Source organism: Chionomys nivalis, chromosome 24, assembly GCF_950005125.1.
Source record: "Chionomys nivalis chromosome 24, mChiNiv1.1, whole genome shotgun sequence".
NCBI lineage: Eukaryota > Metazoa > Chordata > Mammalia > Rodentia > Cricetidae > Chionomys > Chionomys nivalis.
This window is the reverse complement of record NC_080109.1, coordinates 9,849,835-9,869,238: the sequence shown is the minus strand read 5'-3', so window position 1 is coordinate 9,869,238 and position 19,404 is coordinate 9,849,835. Positions and strand designations below refer to the sequence as shown.

The 19,404-nt window shown below is 32.3% G+C and overlaps 1 protein-coding gene across 1 annotated transcript in view; it reads right to left on the bottom strand.

The window, feature by feature from the left end:
* The window catches only part of Si (sucrase-isomaltase), a 64,080-nt gene extending 46,999 nt beyond the window's left edge, over window positions 1-17,081 (bottom strand). Inside the window, exons 1-12 of the mRNA XM_057756722.1 lie at window positions 16,964-17,081; window positions 15,474-15,565; window positions 11,006-11,123; window positions 10,616-10,725; window positions 8,408-8,559; window positions 6,776-6,947; window positions 6,101-6,200; window positions 5,336-5,448; window positions 4,218-4,343; window positions 2,290-2,421; window positions 2,087-2,206; window positions 53-166 (exon numbers count right to left, since the gene is read on the bottom strand). Coding sequence (XP_057612705.1) covers window positions 53-166; window positions 2,087-2,206; window positions 2,290-2,421; window positions 4,218-4,343; window positions 5,336-5,448; window positions 6,101-6,200; window positions 6,776-6,947; window positions 8,408-8,559; window positions 10,616-10,725; window positions 11,006-11,123; window positions 15,474-15,565; window positions 16,964-17,081 — 1,467 coding nt within the window. The remainder of the gene's footprint in view (window positions 1-52; window positions 167-2,086; window positions 2,207-2,289; window positions 2,422-4,217; window positions 4,344-5,335; window positions 5,449-6,100; window positions 6,201-6,775; window positions 6,948-8,407; window positions 8,560-10,615; window positions 10,726-11,005; window positions 11,124-15,473; window positions 15,566-16,963) is intronic.
* Window positions 17,082-19,404: the final 2,323 nt, after the last annotated feature.

Sequence of the window (19,404 nt, the reverse complement as noted above, 5' to 3'; positions counted from 1 at the left end):
AAATCATTTTGTGATCACCAAATAGAACTATTTGTTTACAATAGCTACTTACAATCCACAGTCCATCGTACTCTACTTCATTATGGAAGATAGCACATTCATTTGCCCACCACTCAATGGTTTGGGGTTTAGTAAAATCAGGATACACTGTTAATCCTGGCCAAACCTAGAGGAAGAGTTCATCCACATGAGCACATGAATAAAAGAGAATTTAAAACGTAAGTGGTATTTCACACACATATACTTAATATCAGTATTGTATTTCAGTAGGTTTGTATGATGTATGTGCAGTCCACATTCAAAATTGTCTGGACATTGTTAAACTCCTTTCAGGGAAAATTGGTTAGTAAATATAAAAAAAGAAGCATTAAGTATTTAGAAGAGAAAACACGGGAATAGATGCCATAAGGAGTAGAGGTAATCATAACTCTTAGTATTCTTGTAGATTAGATTAATAAACCAGAGTACTGTAATGTATTCCAGTTTCATTAATTGAGGACATGTCACTACATTTCTAAACACATCTATTTCCAAAAGCTTCAAGAGAACAAAATTTCATTATTACAACAATATACACTAGACACTTTCTGCATTCTAAAAAATTTTTATAATTTTTAACATAATATTCACTAGAAATTTGAGAGATATACTTTTATCATCATTTTACATTTCAGTTATGTTAATTAAATCCATCTTGCAGGTGAGACATGGCACACAGACAAATAAGATGTTCAAGGTCATACTCCTCACACCTGGTTGGCAGGAATTTACATTTAAGGCATCAAAGACCAGACCCTATGATATCAAAGACTTTATCTCTTGATTGTGTATTCTTTTTCAAACTCTAATTTATTATATATTCACTCAATAATAGCATTAATAAAGAATAACTGGATTTTTGTTAATTAAGACAAGGATGTATAGTTTTAAAACCATATAAACACAATTGCTTGCTAATCTGCTCAGGAACAAATTGCCAAGTTTTAAGAAAACATAGTGAAACATTACTGGGTAGCAACAGCAAGGTCATGTTTGGCACTTGTGAAGTCTGTAATCATGGAAAAAAATGCTGCCCTAAAAATTTAAGCTTACTAATTGCAGTAAGGATAGGTAGGATATTTGTCAATGTCATAAATAATAGTTTAATAAATACACATTTGAAAATTGCTATTTCCTTTTGCAGTTTTCTTTAATTTTATTAAAATCACAGCATTGAATAGCAACTCCATGTATAGAGTCATTATTTGCTATTGACAAGACTTATGAGTATACTGCTGAAAATATTATTTATTCTGTCGAAATATATGCATCACAGCTTGAGCAGGTGGCTATGTCAGTAAAGTGCTTGCCACATAAGCATGAGATTGGCATTTAGATTCCCAGAGCAGTCTGACATCCTAGCACTCCTAAAGTAGGATGGAAGGAGACAAGAGAATCCTTGCAAGTTCCTGGAATGACCTAGTGCAGCAAACAAGGACTCTGTCTCATACAGGGTGGAAAGCAAGGACTGACACCCTGTTATTCTCTGACCTTTGCTGGTACACATAAGCCGGAACTCATATGCACGTACATACAGATTTACTGACAGACAGATGCATATATAAATACACATTTATCTAAAAGCTAGGCACATTTTGAATTCCTTCAAAACTGGCTCTGTGATCTTTGAAATTTCATTTTAATTTTCTATATTTCAGTTTTCTTCCTTTGAAGTAATTTCAATAAATGCATGTTATTTTGATGTTTAAAAGGAATTCATAAAACTCAGTGCCTAGTATACGGTTACTCAGTTTGTACTTGCAAATATTCTATTTTAAATTATCTATGCAAACCTTACAGAATTTTTGTAAGACTTTAGACAGTGTATCAGATTTATTGTTTATTGGTTTTGATTTTAACTATTCACTTTAAATGACCTGCTGTCGACTTTTCACAACCAGATTCCTTTAAAGACTAATGCATGTTTATTTAAGTAAAATATCCTTGCATAATTATAATTCAAATCCAAAGAAGAAACACACACACCACATATATGAACAAAATTGGAAACCAGAGCCAATTGAACTTAATAGATTTGAGAACTTACCTCTCCAATAAGTGGTGTCGTTCCATCTGCCTCACTCACCCAAACATTTTGTTCATTACCCCTCCTATATGTTTCATACACTGCTCCATTGGCTCGTCGATCTATAGATATCGCAGGGTCCTGATAACGAAATAAGATTCTGTAGGCAATATTTTAATGTACAATTGTATAATAATAAAAATGTTTTACTAATTTATCCTTACCAGGATGATAACATATTTTTGTCCGTGGTCATGTAAATCCTTAGCAAATTCAGGAAGCCCACTGAAATTAACACTATCATAAGTAAAGTCTTTTTTGTCTTCCATGTAGTCAATATCGGTGACTTGTGCATCCTGGAAATTAGCAAAAAGTGCTTCAGTGAGAGTTGAAAGAGCTTTCTTGTAATGCCAATCTTTAAGCACAAACATTTATTTCATTCAAAAAGTAACATAACAATGAACTCAACAAGGTTATAGGAAAGCAGTCTAGTGTAATTTAATCTCAAAATTTGGAAGGTAAAGTAGGAGGTCCTTAAAAATCAGGAACAGCCTGAACTACGGAGTGGAGACATTGTTTCAAGGAAAAAATGATAAATTAATGTATACTTTATTTTATATGAAGAAGAAATAATAATTTTATAAAATTATTTGCTTTCATTTATATGGCTCATTTAGTTTGCTTCCTCTCTTTAGTGCTGGTTATGAAAGCTAGAGTCTGATGAATATTCTACTACCAAACCACTCTCTTAGCCCTGGATTATCTCTTTTTCATGTGTAAAAGGCTTAAACTACTATTAATTGAAATTTGTCATTGGTGAGTTTTATTCATGTCATATCTGTGTGTGTGTATAAAACATTTTAAAAACAAAATTTTATTTAGCAAATTTAAATATATATACCTAAATGTGTATAATTGCTAACTGCATTCCTTATACCCACAGATAAATGTACCTTTTATTCCTAAGCAAAGAAACCTCTTTTGGAGCCAGTGAAGACCTTTACAGCAATCCACAACTGATGAAAAGGCTTCAGATAGCTGATGTTGGTGTCCCCAACCCTGATTGATACATCTACAATGCAATCCCTACAGACTCAGGGAATATTGCACAAGAATACACAGATAGATTGTAAGAGTCAGAGATCCAGGACATCTGCTATAAGATAGTGTCTTTCTATGTGACATCATAAAATCTTAATATGGTATCTAAGCTTGAACTGCTCAATGACAGTGCCAGTCGGTATATCAGCATTGATGGTAGAAATCTCACAAAAACATAAAACTTAAGTGAAGATTTCTAGTGAAAAATGGCAACTGAGAGGGACAATCAGTCTTCTCCAGGTCCAAGCCCTGGAATAGGTTGTTTAATACTACGTGGTCAACTTTAAATACATATAGGAACATTAAATACACTCAGGAGGATGTATTTGTATACACATTTATATGCACATAGCAGTAATTAAATAAGAAGCTATGGATTTGAGAAGAAATAGTGGGAACACAGAAGGAATTAGAAGACTGAGAGGGAGGATGCAAATGATTAAATACAGCACTCATTTATGAATTTTCAAAAATTATATTAAAAATTGACAACAAATATTTTCATTTTGATAAAACTCCTGATAACATCTTCAAAATATGTTTAATCAAATAAGAGACCATTAACTTGAATAAAGCAAGAAGGTATAAATTAGATGGTCTCGAGGGAAGAAAGGAAAGTAAGAAATGATGTAAACATAGTACAATTTCAAAAAAAGAAAAAGAAAATAAATTCAATCAACCTATGGACATCATATAAGAATGTAGAATTGCCGGGCAGTGGTGGCGCATGCCTTTAATCCCAGCACTTGGGAGGCAGAGGCAGGTGGATCTCTGTGAGTTCGAGACCAGCCTGGTCTACAAGAGCTAGTTCCAGGACAGGCTCCAAAACCACAGAGAAACCCTGTCTCGAAAAAACAAAACAAAAACAAACAAACAAACAAAAACAAACAAACAAAAGAATGTAGAATAAATTTACCATGTATACTTTTATAATTACAAATGTTCTAGATCATCAATGTAACATACTTTGTCCTGACACTTTTGTCATTTCCTGTTATTTTAAAATGCTTGTCCTTTATCACCCATCTCTAGCAACCTTCCTTCTCCTTACATATGGAATGCCGGCTTCCCGGTTTCTTCTCACGACTTCTTTCACTGCATCTAGTGACTGGTAATTCCAGCGACTGAGTTGAAAGCCAAGACTCCAGTATGCAGGCATTGCTGGTCGACCAATGAGCTTGAGGAGGAAGGGCAGTCAGTTAGTTTCGACAAAGAGAAATGTCTTTAGGATTACTAATATTAATGTGCTCTTTATTCTACAATTCCTCTAGTATTCGCTGAACTATATGCTATAAATACAGACTCCCATATAAATTCTATGTTTCTCCTCAAAATCTCCAAGAACCTTCTTATAAAACATTAAGTTTTTGTTCTGTCCCACATCTTTTTTTGTATTTTGTGTTGAAGAAAACCCCAGGAAAATAACATTTGCAAGATATATATTTGTCTATTATGGAAAATTACTGACAAGAATTAATGAATGCCTGGTGCATGAGCTAGCTTGTATGAGCTCATTCCCTATGTGGGGATGCCATGGTCAGTCTTAATGCAGGAGGAATGGCCTTGGTCCCACCCCACCTTAATGTGTCAGACTTTGTTGACTTCTCATGCCAGCCCTTACCCATTGGGAGGAGTGGATGGGAAGTGGACTTAGGGGGAGGGATGGGTGGGGGAGAACTGTGATTGAAATATAAATGAAATTTTTAAAATTAAATTAAAATAAAAAACTAAAGCATAGTTAAAAAAAGAAATTATAACACAAAAGTATGCTTTTTGTCATTCACTCATTTCCTATTTTAATCACAACTGTGAATGACCTATACTTTATTGACTATTTCTATTCTTCAAAATATTATACTTTCTTTTGATTTATTTTATCAAATATTATCATGACTAAATAAAGTTTTAATTTGTAATGTTTCAAATAAATAAGACTTGTGAGGTTAGCTATCTCATTATAAAAAATAATCAAAATAAAAATATACATTTACATAAAATCGGATTTCATTTTACATGGAAATAATGAAGATTATCAGCTAATGTGTTTAAATTTTGTTAAGAAACATACATGTAGAGAAGAAGTTCAATGCATGCAACAAGAAATTATTAAACAACTTATAAAGCAATATGGTGTAGGAAAATAATTGACAAGCTCAGTCTGAAACCAACCTCTTGGTATTGTTGAACTACTTGTTCTGGTGTGTCTCCAAGAAATATATAGAAGTCTAGTATGCCTCCAGTAACTCTGTAAGTAATTATTGGAGTTGGCTGAATGAAGACCTCTGTAAAGTAGAAATAGGACAAAATATACATAATTTGAGAAGTGTCCAAAATGATAAAACAACTGTCACACACCTTTAAGAGCATCTTGTTAGCCATATCAGTGCACATAATGTTCAATTATTAATAGAAAGTAAGCTACTGAAAATAAGAACAACTTTGGAAAAAGCAAAATGCTGCTTGTAAGGTCTGTGACAGGCTAGCCAAGACTTCCCGTTTCATAGTTGCCATGGCTGCTCTGGAAAATGCAGAGCAGAGCATAGGGAGTGAGACTCCTAACAAAATCAAATGTCTTGCTAAATTCATATCTCAATTAGTTATTGCAATTTAAGATTAATTGAAACATCATATAACCACACATTAATTTCTAAAAAATTCCTATTTTTTTAACTTAACATTGTACAAATAATTGACTGGATAATTATGAAACTCACTTCTCTTGCAGAACAATTGTGACACAACACAAGGTATACTTTCCCAAACAGGAACACTCACAATTAAAACCTAATTTTAAAACCCTCCAATAAAATTTCACATGCTGTCACTATTTACAAAGTTGTTTATTTTGAAGTCAAACATCTATGATAGGAATCAAAAGAGTAGTTGAACATGTCAAGATAAATTTCACGTAAACATCAAATGAATTATTTTTACCCATTGCGTTGCTGTTCATGAGAAAAACACCATAAGACTTTCCAGTGTTATCTTCAATGCCCATGAAGAATGTCTGATGCCCGTAGAGATTATGGTTATTCTGAAAGGTGAAGTTCAAAGTTTAAATATTGAACTAAATCTAAAGTAAGAAAAAAATATGCTGAAATGGATTTACTTAAAACTTGCTTACTTTTTCAATTTATCCTCCTATAGCTCTATACTCAGTTCCCTTACTATATATTACATAAGGGATTATAGCATAAAAAATATAATGTACTTCAGTAAATAATTTCATATTTGCAAAAGAGACATTAACATGTATTAATAGATCACTTGCTTCTCTTTGCTTTATTAAAATTAAACATATTTGAATAAGCCATTCAAATATATACATTCAGCAGGATCCATATTTTTTCCTACAGGACACACAAAGAGATTTCTATCTTAGATTCTGCAGTGTGTTTGTTAAGAGAAGACGAGAGCATGAGATGGTGCAGGCGAGTCCTAAAAATGATGGCAAAAGGAAAGTTAAGTCTTTCTTACTGGTTTTATATAGAAACAACTTTACATAAATAGCAAAAAAACTATTTTATATAAAGAGTTTTGTCAAATGCCATAAATGTATCAGCTTTCCCCTGAAATGATTTAATGTATAAAGCCAAGAAAATCTCGTACATCACCAGGAAGTTCATCTCGAGTAAAGATTGGCCACGTTTTCCAGTATAAATCATGACGAAATCTCTTATGAATATGCTCCCCAAAGCCATAAATATATTCACTTGGAAGTTTTGTTGAAATCTGAAGATACTGGTCAGAGTACACCAGTGGACCAATACTGGTATCAAACCTGAACCACAAAATAAAATGAAATGATTTGTGTACCGGAGAAATATTTCCCCCTTTTAGTTAAAGGTAAACATCATCCATGATTTCTAGAGCGTCAGCCTTCAGCTGCAGTCATTATTAAATAACCAAATGTTCCACAAATAGAACTTGTTTATGGTATCAACGTAACTTTGTTTCAATCAGTACAGTTTCTCACAGGCATTCTACTCTCTAGTCCTCTTCAGGTCTCAGTATATCACTACCACTATCACTCGTGCTTTCTAGAAGCAATTAGATAAATAATAGATGTATACATAAATAAATAAAGCAAGTCATGTTCTCAAAGAGAATAACCCAGGTTCGGACGGTGCTGTGTTTGGTACTGCATCACTCTTCTGATTTCATTCATGATAAAATTAATTTCAAAATCAGGGTTTTGAAATTCAATAAAAGATGTCATGTTAAAATTTTCAAAACATACAGTTCATTTTTCCCTCATTGTCAAAAGTCTCCATATCTTCTTCATTTATCCAACTTGAGAAAAAACTGTGTTACTCAATTTTATGGTTAGAATTGTCTAGAGTTCACATGTAATTAATTCGGTAAAGTATTTCTCTTTTTGTATTGGACATCTCTGCTTAGAACTAAGTACTTTTTAGGAAATACCACAAAGCAAATTGTAAAAATGTCCAAATCTATTTAATTAAAGTAAATTGATAAGATTTGACTTTCAGCACTATTCAACGTTACCTGTATCCTCACTTTTTCTATTTAAAACTTATTTCTTTTATTTTTAAAACAATCCTTCTTTTGAGATTATACTATAATTACTACATCATCGTTCCTTCCTTTTTTCTTCCAAACCTTCCCATATACCCCTGCTTATTTGTTACATACATTCTGTGTGTGTATGTGTGCATGCGTACATCATATGCAATGCTACCTGTATAAAGGCTCAAATTTTTACAGTAAATTACTAAGTTATTTGCACCAATTACTCCTTGCCCCAGACGATGCATTCTAAATGGAAGTATTCAACTTCTCTTTAACTTGATCTATGTGAGCAAATGATTTGGATATTCCCTTATAAACTAATACCTAACTGAATAGAAACCTGAATATTAATATTAATTAATATTAATTCTGAATATTCTTTCAGAAAGGAAGAAATAATGAGCGTAACGTACAGAGCAGCCATTCTTACATGTGAGTCATATTGACAATGTAAAACTGTATCAGCACTTTCTTCCATCTCTGCCTTTAGTTGGGATCAACTGACGTTTTCAAATTGTGTTTTAGTTTATTTCTTTCATGGAAACCAAAATTATTTCATCAGCATAGTATTTATAGATCCTTACTTACACTTTTGGGATATTCTTTGTGAAATGGCACTGGCAATCAGAAGTTCGTGTCCTCTGGCAACAGAATAAAATTGGCCACCTACTTGAACGGATGTAAAGGTAAAATGAAATTATCACTTACAATACTCTGTTATTGCTTTTCCTGATCACTTTGATGCTGAATGGGTCTTCAGTGATTTGAACATTATAAAGTGCACTGTCAGCTGAGATTCCAGGAACATCTTGTACAAACTGATGTGGAACTTCATATCTTCTATTATTTGGATCTGTAAGCTGTCAAGATTTTATACATAAAAAGTAAGTTATAGAGATACTCCCACCTCTAATTTACTGCATGCAAGCAGTATACATACATACACACATACTCACACACATATATATAATTTAATCCCTCAATATAAATGTAACATTTGGATGATTTTGCAAGGATAAACCATACAAATTCCTAATAATTAATTATACTTAATTGGTTAAGAAGTTTTCTATATGGTTGGATAAATATATTTATTGATAATATAAGAAAAATATTGTCACTAAGTATAATTTAAAACTACCCTTTAAAGTTTATTATTTTAAGTACCTTAAGTATCTATGTCTATAGATATTCCATTGAAGACTGAATATTTTTAATTTTAATTTTTTTAAATAAATAAAATGAAAAAAATCACATAGTGAAATTAACCACACCCTAAATCTATACATCTCAATGAATCTCTAGACTATAAATAGTCATTAAGAAGGAAGCTGTGAAGGTTTTCATTGGATTTTAAACTTGCAGGACAGAACATTTTGAAAGAACTAGAACTAGAAAACAAATAGTTATATATTCTCTTTCATATCTGCTGTTTATTACTTCTGTTCAGTACTTACTCCGCCCATTATTCTTTTAACTTTTGTGATTATATTTTCTCTAGAATGGAATAGCATACTATATATATATATATATATGCTATTATATGTAAAATTTTATATGCATATACAGATATATATTTATTTTTATCTATTCATCTGTTAATTGACTGCTAGTTTTATTCCAGTTTTTGCCACAGTGAATAAAGTGTTTTAAAATAGCTGGGTATGGTGGCTCATGCATTTAACCCCAACATTCAGGAGGTAGAGGAGTGCAGATTTTTGAAGGCTATCCTGGTCTACAACACAAGTTCCAGGACAGTCAGGAGGACAACTAAACAGAGAAATTTTGTCTCTAAAACACTATATACAAAAACATCTTTAATGATATGTTTGACATACATTGTGGTAATATAGCATTTTCAGCATATTCATTCACATGGGGGCTATCTTTTTCAGTGTAAAACTGACATATTACATAAATAATTTAGGTCTTAAATTTTTGAATGTTTTCCTAAAAATTTGCACAACCATATTTTTCTTCTACAGATTATATGTGTGTATGTGAGTGCATACATCCACGACTAACCCCCTTCTATAAGCCAGCAGTCTCTCTCTTTAAACTCAAGAATGAAGTTCCAGCCATTGATTTCATAAAGCACTATTAACTTCTGTCAGCTCAAATTTTAAATTAACATCCTGGAAAGATCTCTCGGTGGGTAAGAACACTTACTGCGCTTGTAGAGTGAGGACCCAGATTCAATTTCCAGGACCCACATGGTTGTTAACAGATATTTGTAACTCCCTTTCCAGGGTCTGATAATCATGCCTGGCTTCAGTAAGTACTGGGCATACCCATAGTGCAAAAACATTCAGAAAGACAACACATCTATACACACAAAGTAGACAAACGACGAAAATGCTACGAATAATCCTACAGAGACTACAGTTACATGTCTTTTTTAATACGAACATTTATTGGGCACAAATTCTTCTGAAGACAATAACGTAAATATTTTAAATAGAATATGTTACTTGAATTCTTAAATTATAACTACATAAGAAATTTTTATTATTGAAATTGTCTTCAATGGGAGAATGACACATAAAAGGGTAATTAGTTTGGTAGTCATCTTTTGAAGATAAATGTTTCTCATGGTGGACAACACATGGTAAGGAAAAGAGTGTGTTCTTCAATATACTTTATATCAAAATCTTTCTAGAAATATTTAAAAGCAAAGGCTGGAGAGATGACTCTCTTGTTCATATGTCATGTTGCTCTTAGAGAGGTCCTGAATTCAGCTGCCTGCATACTTATGGTGCCTCATAGCCATCTATAATTTCAGTTTTAGGAGATCGATTGGCCTCTTCTGGCCTCCGTGGGCACTGCTCTCATGTGAACACACACACATAGAGACAGACAAAATTTGCACATATGAAATAAACAGAAATAAATTTTTAGAAATAGTAAAAGTCAAACCTTGAACCGAAAACGATTTGCGGTTTGTCTCTGAGTTGTGAGGAGGACACGTGTGATGTCATTACCAAACAGAGTAGGAGAAGCAATCCTGCTAAGTGTAGCTTCTTGTCCTTAAACAAAATGGAGGGAAGCACATACATTTGGAATAGTTATAAATATTAACATTTTTACTAATTTATCTATTTTAATATTTTTCTAATAGTATCACAAATAACTGTTTCTTTTTTATATTGCATGATGAAGCCATAAAAATATCTTAATATAATATTCAAAAATTTTGCTGCATGTATTTTTGGAATTCTATTGATGATACTATTTTCATCAAAAACTAAAATAGGCTCTTTCTACTCAGAACACGCACTGAACTATGATGAGAGGGATACTCCTTACCTGTATCTTTTGCGTTTATTGACTCAGCATTATAGCCATGGTTGTTTGCGAAGAAGCACCAGGGAATGACAGAGCTGTTCCATGGGCGCCAGCAACAGCCACGCTCTGCACATTTTGCCTGGGAAAATATTTTCAATGAATAACATGAATGGCATTGTAATAGGATGTACTAGTATCTGTGTTACTATTATCAGTTTCTGTATGCACATTTTAAAACTTTTTACCCTCTTATAATTATGTTTTTCCCTCCATCATTATACTAGTGAAGAAGAATTTGAATACTTATGTTGTGTTTACAAGACATCAAAGTCAGGTGAATTTACATAAATGAAAATTTAGATTTAGTTCAAGCCCATGTAACTTATAGCAATGACTAGGGCTTACAAACAGGATCTTGTACATTCTAGATTACTGCTCCTTCATCACAGTCTCAGCCCAAAGTTTATAGCAAGTTGTCAACCATTAATTAGTTAAACATCTTGGTAGCTGAGTAATATTAAAGTCAGAACAAATTACTATAATTTAATAAACATTACAAAATGTTGACTTACAGTGTTTTTACTAACTACAAGAGAAAAACATATAAACTAGAAAAATCCATAAGTGCAAGCATACTTAAAATGTTGAATGGCATGGTGATACTAGCATAATAGAAAAGTCGTATTTTCAATTATGAAACATTTTTTGCAAAATGAATACTAGTATAATATTCAAATAATTGTTGTGAAAACAATATTTCAAGTGCCTCAGGCTAATCAACTGAAAGTTCACATCAAATTCCTATCTTCATATCACATTAAAATGGCTCCATGAACAAAAACACACAATTTGAAACATTACACACAAGAGTGCAAAAGGATCAGTTGATATTCCTCATAATATCAAATATGTAAGCCTTTATTTGAACAATTTTATCTCTAGTTATAGAACCTATCAAAATATCCTTAATGACACAAAGTTATATATGTTGTAAAATGATTAAAACAATGACCGTTATAGCAGACTAAGTTGTTTTATTCTAACTAATTTTGCTCTGCCTGTCACCAGGAGTAGTCATAATTTCAGTAAAATCCCACGAATATGGTGGCAAAAAATCCTTAGTTCTTGTTTAATTATGTGGCTCGAGTACATGTACATGCTTTAACCAGAATTCTATGGCATACTTATGTAATACTTAGTTGAAACACTGGTATAAACTAAATTATGTTCTCATATTTAAATGTTCTCATATTTTAATGTTCCCATATTAGTTCATTTGGCAATAGCATTTTTAAGGAAGAATAGGGACTTCAATAAAGTCATAGCATGGAGCTTCATTCAAGAATATTGATGTCTTTATAAAAACAGCTTCCTCCTTCTGGTGTGCATACTAAGAAATGTTCCTTGGGGATGGCACAAAACTCTATCTAAAACAAAATTGTAATAAGTTCTCTCTAGATACCCCGCAGGAAGGTAGATCATTTGCTTCTGATGAATTAAGTGTCTTTTCTCAGCAGACAGAGACCATTACAGGAAGCCATCTCTTATCAAAATAATGGTGTGTTGCTTAGGTCCAACTGATATATCTACATTCCAACCCTTACACCTAAGATTCAAGAAGAACAAGATCTCTACTGTGGCACAGTGCCTTCTAAATATGACAGGCAAGACACACCCATGATATTTGAACAATACAGTTACACTCAAAAGAGAAGAACATAATGCAAGTAGTATACAGTTTGGATGGAAAAAAAGTCTTACAAGGTCCCAGTCCTAGATGAAGAGTTACAGGCAGTTAGCAACTGCTGACCAAGGGGCAATGAGTCTTTCTAAAGGATAAGACCCTTAATTGGTTATCGAATACCAAACAGTCAGTCTGAAAACATACAAAGACAAGCAACTCTAAATGTACCAAGGAGGATGTATTTATTCAATTAGTTATATATATATATATATATATATATATATATGTAGCAATTAAAGAAAAAGAAGGCATGAATGTGAAAATGGAAGGGGAATGAATGATGTTGGTAGAAAGAAAGTAAGGGATGAGAATGTTGTAAATAAGTATATATACTTAAGAAAATTCAAAGTCCTCACTATAAACTAGAGAAAATGGCTACTTTGTCTCAGACAACTAGTCTCCAAAGCTATGGGAAATGAGTTCAGAAACTGTCAATTTTGAGATATTTGTTATGACAGACTAAGCTAACTAAAATACTGAATGACAATATAGCTGTTAAGTTACCATTTTTACTCTTCCGTACCTTGCATTATTGAGCAAAAAGTATGTATGCCTTGTATATACAATGTGTTCCATATTTTAAATTTAAGTATTAGTCAGTTATGATATATCTTCAAATATATAAAAACCAAATGAATTTTTATAATGATAAAACTGATGGAAAATAACAGAAAATAATCATTTTGACTAACTCAATCTGAGATGTCTTGTTTGGACTAAATAATATATCTTCATATGCTAAAATTATATTTAGAGATTCAAATATATACCTTAAGTTAATAAACTACTGTTTTATGTTGTCACTAAAGAAAGTGGAAAACTACAGTTCAAGTGTCTTAAAGATTTTACAAGGTATTACTGAGAAAATATTATTGGAAACACATAATTAAAAATAACATAAAAATTCACATAACAAGTTTTGAATAATCATTACACCTACAATGTATATTATAATTTAAGTGAGAGAAAGAAGGAAGAATACTCAGCCCATATTCTTGATTTCTGACACATTTTATTTTTTATTTATGCATTATTTGCTTATCAGTATTTTATAGTAAAAAGATTCCCTTTTAAATTATCTAATTAAAATCATTTATTATACTAGTTAATGACTAATGCCTACTGAGTTTATGGAAGATGAACTAAGCCTGAACTTTGCACCCACTTTCAGAACTCCTCTGACATACTCATTTAGCCTTGAGAAGCTCTTGGAATTTCCAATTATGTCTGAAGTTCAATGAGGGAGAGTTATTTTATTAACGTAATTTCTTTTAAACTATTTTAACTAGGCTTGAGTTTATTTTTTATCTAAATGTCAAGAAACTCTCTTTCTGTTTCTTTCTCATTCTACCTCAACTTTATTTCCTGTACTTTGGATAAACCCAGACCTTAAAATGCTATGTAATCACAATCCCACTAGGGTGTATTGAAGACATGGATTTATATTATTGGCTAATTTACCCAGGCTCACCTCAGACTTATTATCATCTTATCTCTGGTTCTCTCGTAGCTGGAATTATAGCCAAGAAACGTATGTTGGACCCCTTTTGTCTTTTTTAATGACAAATGCAAATATATTTGCTGAAGTAGAGTTGACTTCATTAGCTTAGTTTTATTACTATTAGTTCATTACTAAGCACACGAAAATAAAAATATTCTTCAGCAACTTAATGGATTGAATAACAATAAAGAACTAAAGATCACATCAAAGCTAAATCACTGCCTCTTTATATGGTACTTTCTTAGAAGACCAATATTCTTGCTAAAAGGATTGAGTGTTAATCTTTAATAATGTATTGAGAATAGTAATCAGAATATCAACTTTCCTTCATCTGTAACAGTAATCACTGATCTATTGAGCTGCTTCATTGTTGAACAATAGGAGATAGTAATATAAGTACACTATTATGATTAATACTTCATTTATTTATTTAGTTTCTGATAACTTAAAAATAAAATCTTGTATAAATTAAAGGTCTGTCAATATTTTATTATTTTGTTTGATAGGGAATGTTGAAGTGAGATTCAAACACAAATATTATAGAACTTGTCAAATATGGATATAAAAGTCATATACTTATTGACTTTTCACAAATTTTATGAATTAAAAAGTCTGGGTCATTGTATGGTTACATGAATCTAACCAGCTTTTCTACTAATTGTCATAGAATAACATATAAATATATTTAGAAAGTGAATAGTATTTAATTTTCTAGAAATTCTTCCTTTTTGGGAGTTTTTGAGATAGGGTTCCTCAGTATGGAGTCAGTCCTGGAACTTGCTCTGTAGATCTGACTGGCCTCAAACTCACAGATATCCAGTTGGGAAACTCTGCTTGCCAAGTGTTGGTATTAAGTGTGTTTGCCACCACTTCTTGGTGTGAAATATTTCTTAATGACACCACTACAAATAATATAGTTTAAACAATTCTCAAGTGTTATTCAAGTGCCCTGTACTATCCGTGATTATACATTAAGAAGCACGGACACGCAATGAAACTTTCATGAGGACGTATAATATCAACAATAGTTTGGTAAGTATGAATGGATATTAACCTCTTAATTTGAATTGAACAAAATAGACTTATTAATATCTATTCTTTCATGTATTTATATAGAGAAATAATTGGACCATGAATAATGTTTTTGTTTAGAACTTTAAGAATATGAATTAGCTTATATTGAACAGTTATCTGAACATAATGATGTATATATTCTTAAATCATCCAGAAAATTTTTGGCAGACCTGTGTTGGAGTTTGATCTGGAATGCAGTTTATTCTCTCATTGATAGAATCATCTTGCTCAGTGGGACACTTTCCAAGGTTTGGAGTTATTACTGGAAGAAAAAAATATGAAAATTATTTTATGTATTTCTCAAGTAATTAATATTTTGTTTAACAAATAGATGAGATGTAGGTGGCTCTTCTGTCTATGTGTTAATTTCATTGGTTAATAAAGAAATTGCCTTGGCTTTTTGATAGGGCAGAACTTAGATAGGCAGAATAGACATAACAGAATGCTGGGAGGAAGAAGGCAGTGAGGCAGATGCCATGCCTCTCCTCTCTGAGAGGGATGCAGATTAAGATCTTTCCCGGTAAGCCACCTCCTCATGATGCTACACAGATTACTAAATATGGGTTAAAGCAAGATGTGAGAATTAGCCAATAAGAGGCTGAAACTAATGGGCCAGGCAGTGTTTAAATAAATACAAATTGTGTGTTGTTATTTCGGATGTAAAGCTAGCCGTGCAGGGAGCCGGGCGGGATGAAAAGCAGGCCTGCTCGCCTCCATGTTACAGAGTGGCCCCCAGCTACATGGATGGGTTCATTTTATATCTAATTAAAATGAAATCAACTTATGAGTCTAGAAGGCCTCTAAATTCAAGCATTTGTCAATAAAACAAAAGGTTTAAATAATATTTTACAATTGTGTGTGTGGTCTCATATCTAGTAGAGATGAATATTGTCTTTATAAAGCTGTCAACAATAGGGAGAAAATGTGATAATGACAGTGGTCAGATCTCTAACAAGTGTTTGACTGAAGTATGATGTATAACATCTTTTTCAGTTTCTATTTGACCAATAGAAAATGGCAATGTGATTATGTTAAGAAAATCTGAATAGAAAGCCAAAGTTTCAAGTCACCTTCTTTGCACTTAGTCATGAAGTCTCTGTTTCATCAGTTATAACAAGGACAAAGAGAATTCTGTCTATAACATCCATGTATTGTTCAAGTTTTTGAAAACCAAATAAAAAACCTTGGCATCCTCAAAATTGAGTGGTGAGGTGGGATGAAGTGGGGGAGATCCCACCGGTAAATTATCTCACCAGTTTTAAAGCTTACTTCTCTGCCTCATTTCTCTTTTTTAAATAATGTATGCTGGAAAGCCCCCTAATGTAAAATTGCACAGATCCCTTAATTATAGTGCTTCCTACTACAAACATCAGACTCCAGTGGACAGAAAATATTGTAGCTATTTTGGAACATACACTGAGCTCTTCACATTTCATGTATCTTTTCATAAATTACTTAAAGACTACCTTTGATTTCCTTCATTTATTCACTGAGCAGGGGGCATTACGTTGGTCTTGGAAGCAAGAAGACAACTTGTAACTTCAGAAAGTTAGTTCATTGCTTCCCTCTCCCAGCCACCAATAACAGCAGTTAACACACAGCTACTGTAGTAACATTCCCTTAACTTCCTTTTGCTGCTTAAATGGATAGTATAGCTTACCATCCACACCAGGCACATTTGTTGCTAAGACAATCACTAGAGCAATAGCTATTATTGTCACGATGATAAAGAGGACAATCAGAGTGATCTCTAACCCGCTGAATTTCTTCTTTGCCATCTAGGGAAAAAAAGAAATTTTTGCTGAAATGTAAAATTTTTTATCAGTAAGACACAATTGATAATGAATATTTATATATTAATTTCTAAGCAAACAGAGTTGTGGGAATTTATATCTATAACAACAGTGAAAAACAAAGTTGCTGTGAGTTGGAAAGAGGTGGGGGTGAGGGGTCTTGGGATAGAAGAAAGGATTGGGGGATGTAATCTAGTTACATTTTAATCTCAAAAAATATATGTATATATATATATATATTCAAAAATCTAATATAATACAACAAAAAAGACGTGAAAATGCATAGTACTATGACAACCTTTCTTTATGTAGAAAACAAGAACAAAAATTATTGACAAAGATCTAGTTAGATATGACTATTCCAAAACTCTAGAGGCTAAAATAATCCATTTTGTGAGTGAAAGTTGCAGCAAAAATCATAGAGATCATGCGATTTTTGAACTAACCTTCATAAGCTACAATTCACAACCAATTTTACAAGAGAAATACCTTATTAGATGGTGGTTTGATGGGTGTTAATTAATGGTTCTAGTAGCAATAATTGAATGTTCAATAAATATAGAATCTATTCTGCCTATGCAGATATTCTTCTTAAAAAATACTTTCACAATACCTCAAGCTTTGCAGTATTGTTTGTTAGATTTTCAAATCTATTTTATACTATAAAACTACTTAAACAAAACCAAGATTCCACTCGTATTTGAACAAAAACCGTTAGAACAAGCTAGAAAAAATGCTTATATCTTATAAAATTTGAATTTATTTCTCTGCTTTTAGAACATGCAACATACTTAGAATGACAAATTTACTGTTCGACTATCAAAAAGTGCAGATAGAAATATTTCTAAGATAGTTAAAGAAAAAGTATATTTGCTTAGAAACATAGCATAGAGATATAATGGGACCTGGAGACTTACCTTAGCTCATAGCCTGCCCTATTTGCTGTGCTGTGTTGAAGCTGGAAAGGCTGTTTAAGTAATAATCAGAGAAAATTGCTCAGGTATATATTGACTACTCATAAAGTTTTATTGCACTTTCATAAGCTTATCGACCTTTAATGTTCTTCTGTTCAACATTCAATTGCTGAAGCCTTAGTCTTGAAAGTAGTTTACATAAATAAACCACTCTGCCGTCCCATGTTAATTAATAACCGTGTTTTTCAATAGCGTTTGACGTTTAGATAGTAGGACATATTGAAAAAACACATCATCACTGTTTGAAACTGTTTTTTCCCTTTAAAAGTTCTGTTTTTATTTCAATATTTGGATGTGGATTTAGGAATTTGTATCTCATTTTATGAGATTTAAAAACATTTGAACAATGTAGATTATAAAATATTTTCAAGGACCAATACTTAGCTAGCATTTTTTTTACTATGATAAATCAAAGGTTGGAGCTGATATTTTACATCACAAGTCTTCAAATGACTGGAGAAGATTTGGAAAATCACGGAATATGGTAGGTGGACTCAAAACCGCTTCCACGTTTTTCACATTGTCTTCTGACATGGCACTGAAGCTGTTTCTCTACAGATTTTGATTTTGTTCATTCTTATGTTTGCTTTTCACCGTATAACGAGATAACTAAACTCAAATTCATCTGGATGAAAACAATAAAAGATAATTTTATATTAGAAAATAATTATTATATAAGAGTTAATCATATATATTACAAGTCCAAAGGCTGCAGGACTTAGGAAATTCATAAGAAGAATATATAAAAGTAGGGCCTAAAGAACATATATTTCTTTTATGTAGGACACTAACTTATTCTGAAAAAAAAAAACATGATGTAAATGTTTCTCTGTTTATACTACAAACTTTACAAACTTTTGGTGCTGCTAGTTGAAGATATTATTACTATGGTTTTTGAGAGCATAGGATATAAGAGATCTAACTTGACCACAGATTCTGTGGAAAAATTTATTCAAGAATATATTTCTTTATGTAAAAAGAGTTAAAGAAACTGCCTAATGTTATGCTCAATGAGAGAATAAAATCACTTGTATGTTACCACTGTTTCACCCTGACTGTCACAAGGGCAGGCGGCTTTGATCCTTACTTTCTGCTGGAATTCTGCAAACACTCTCTCACTTCATTTTCAGCAGAGAAATATTGAAATAATAGAATCACAGCGTACAGAGCAATCCCCTCTCGAGGCAATCTGAGTACAAATGTGAGCATAAACAATAAAAGGCCAGTAGATAAGACTCTGGGGAGAGATGAAAACCTGTAGTTACAAGGAAACAGGATGAGATTGCCCTGGACTGGCCTCTGTGAGCAGAAAAACAAGCTCAATACAACAGAAA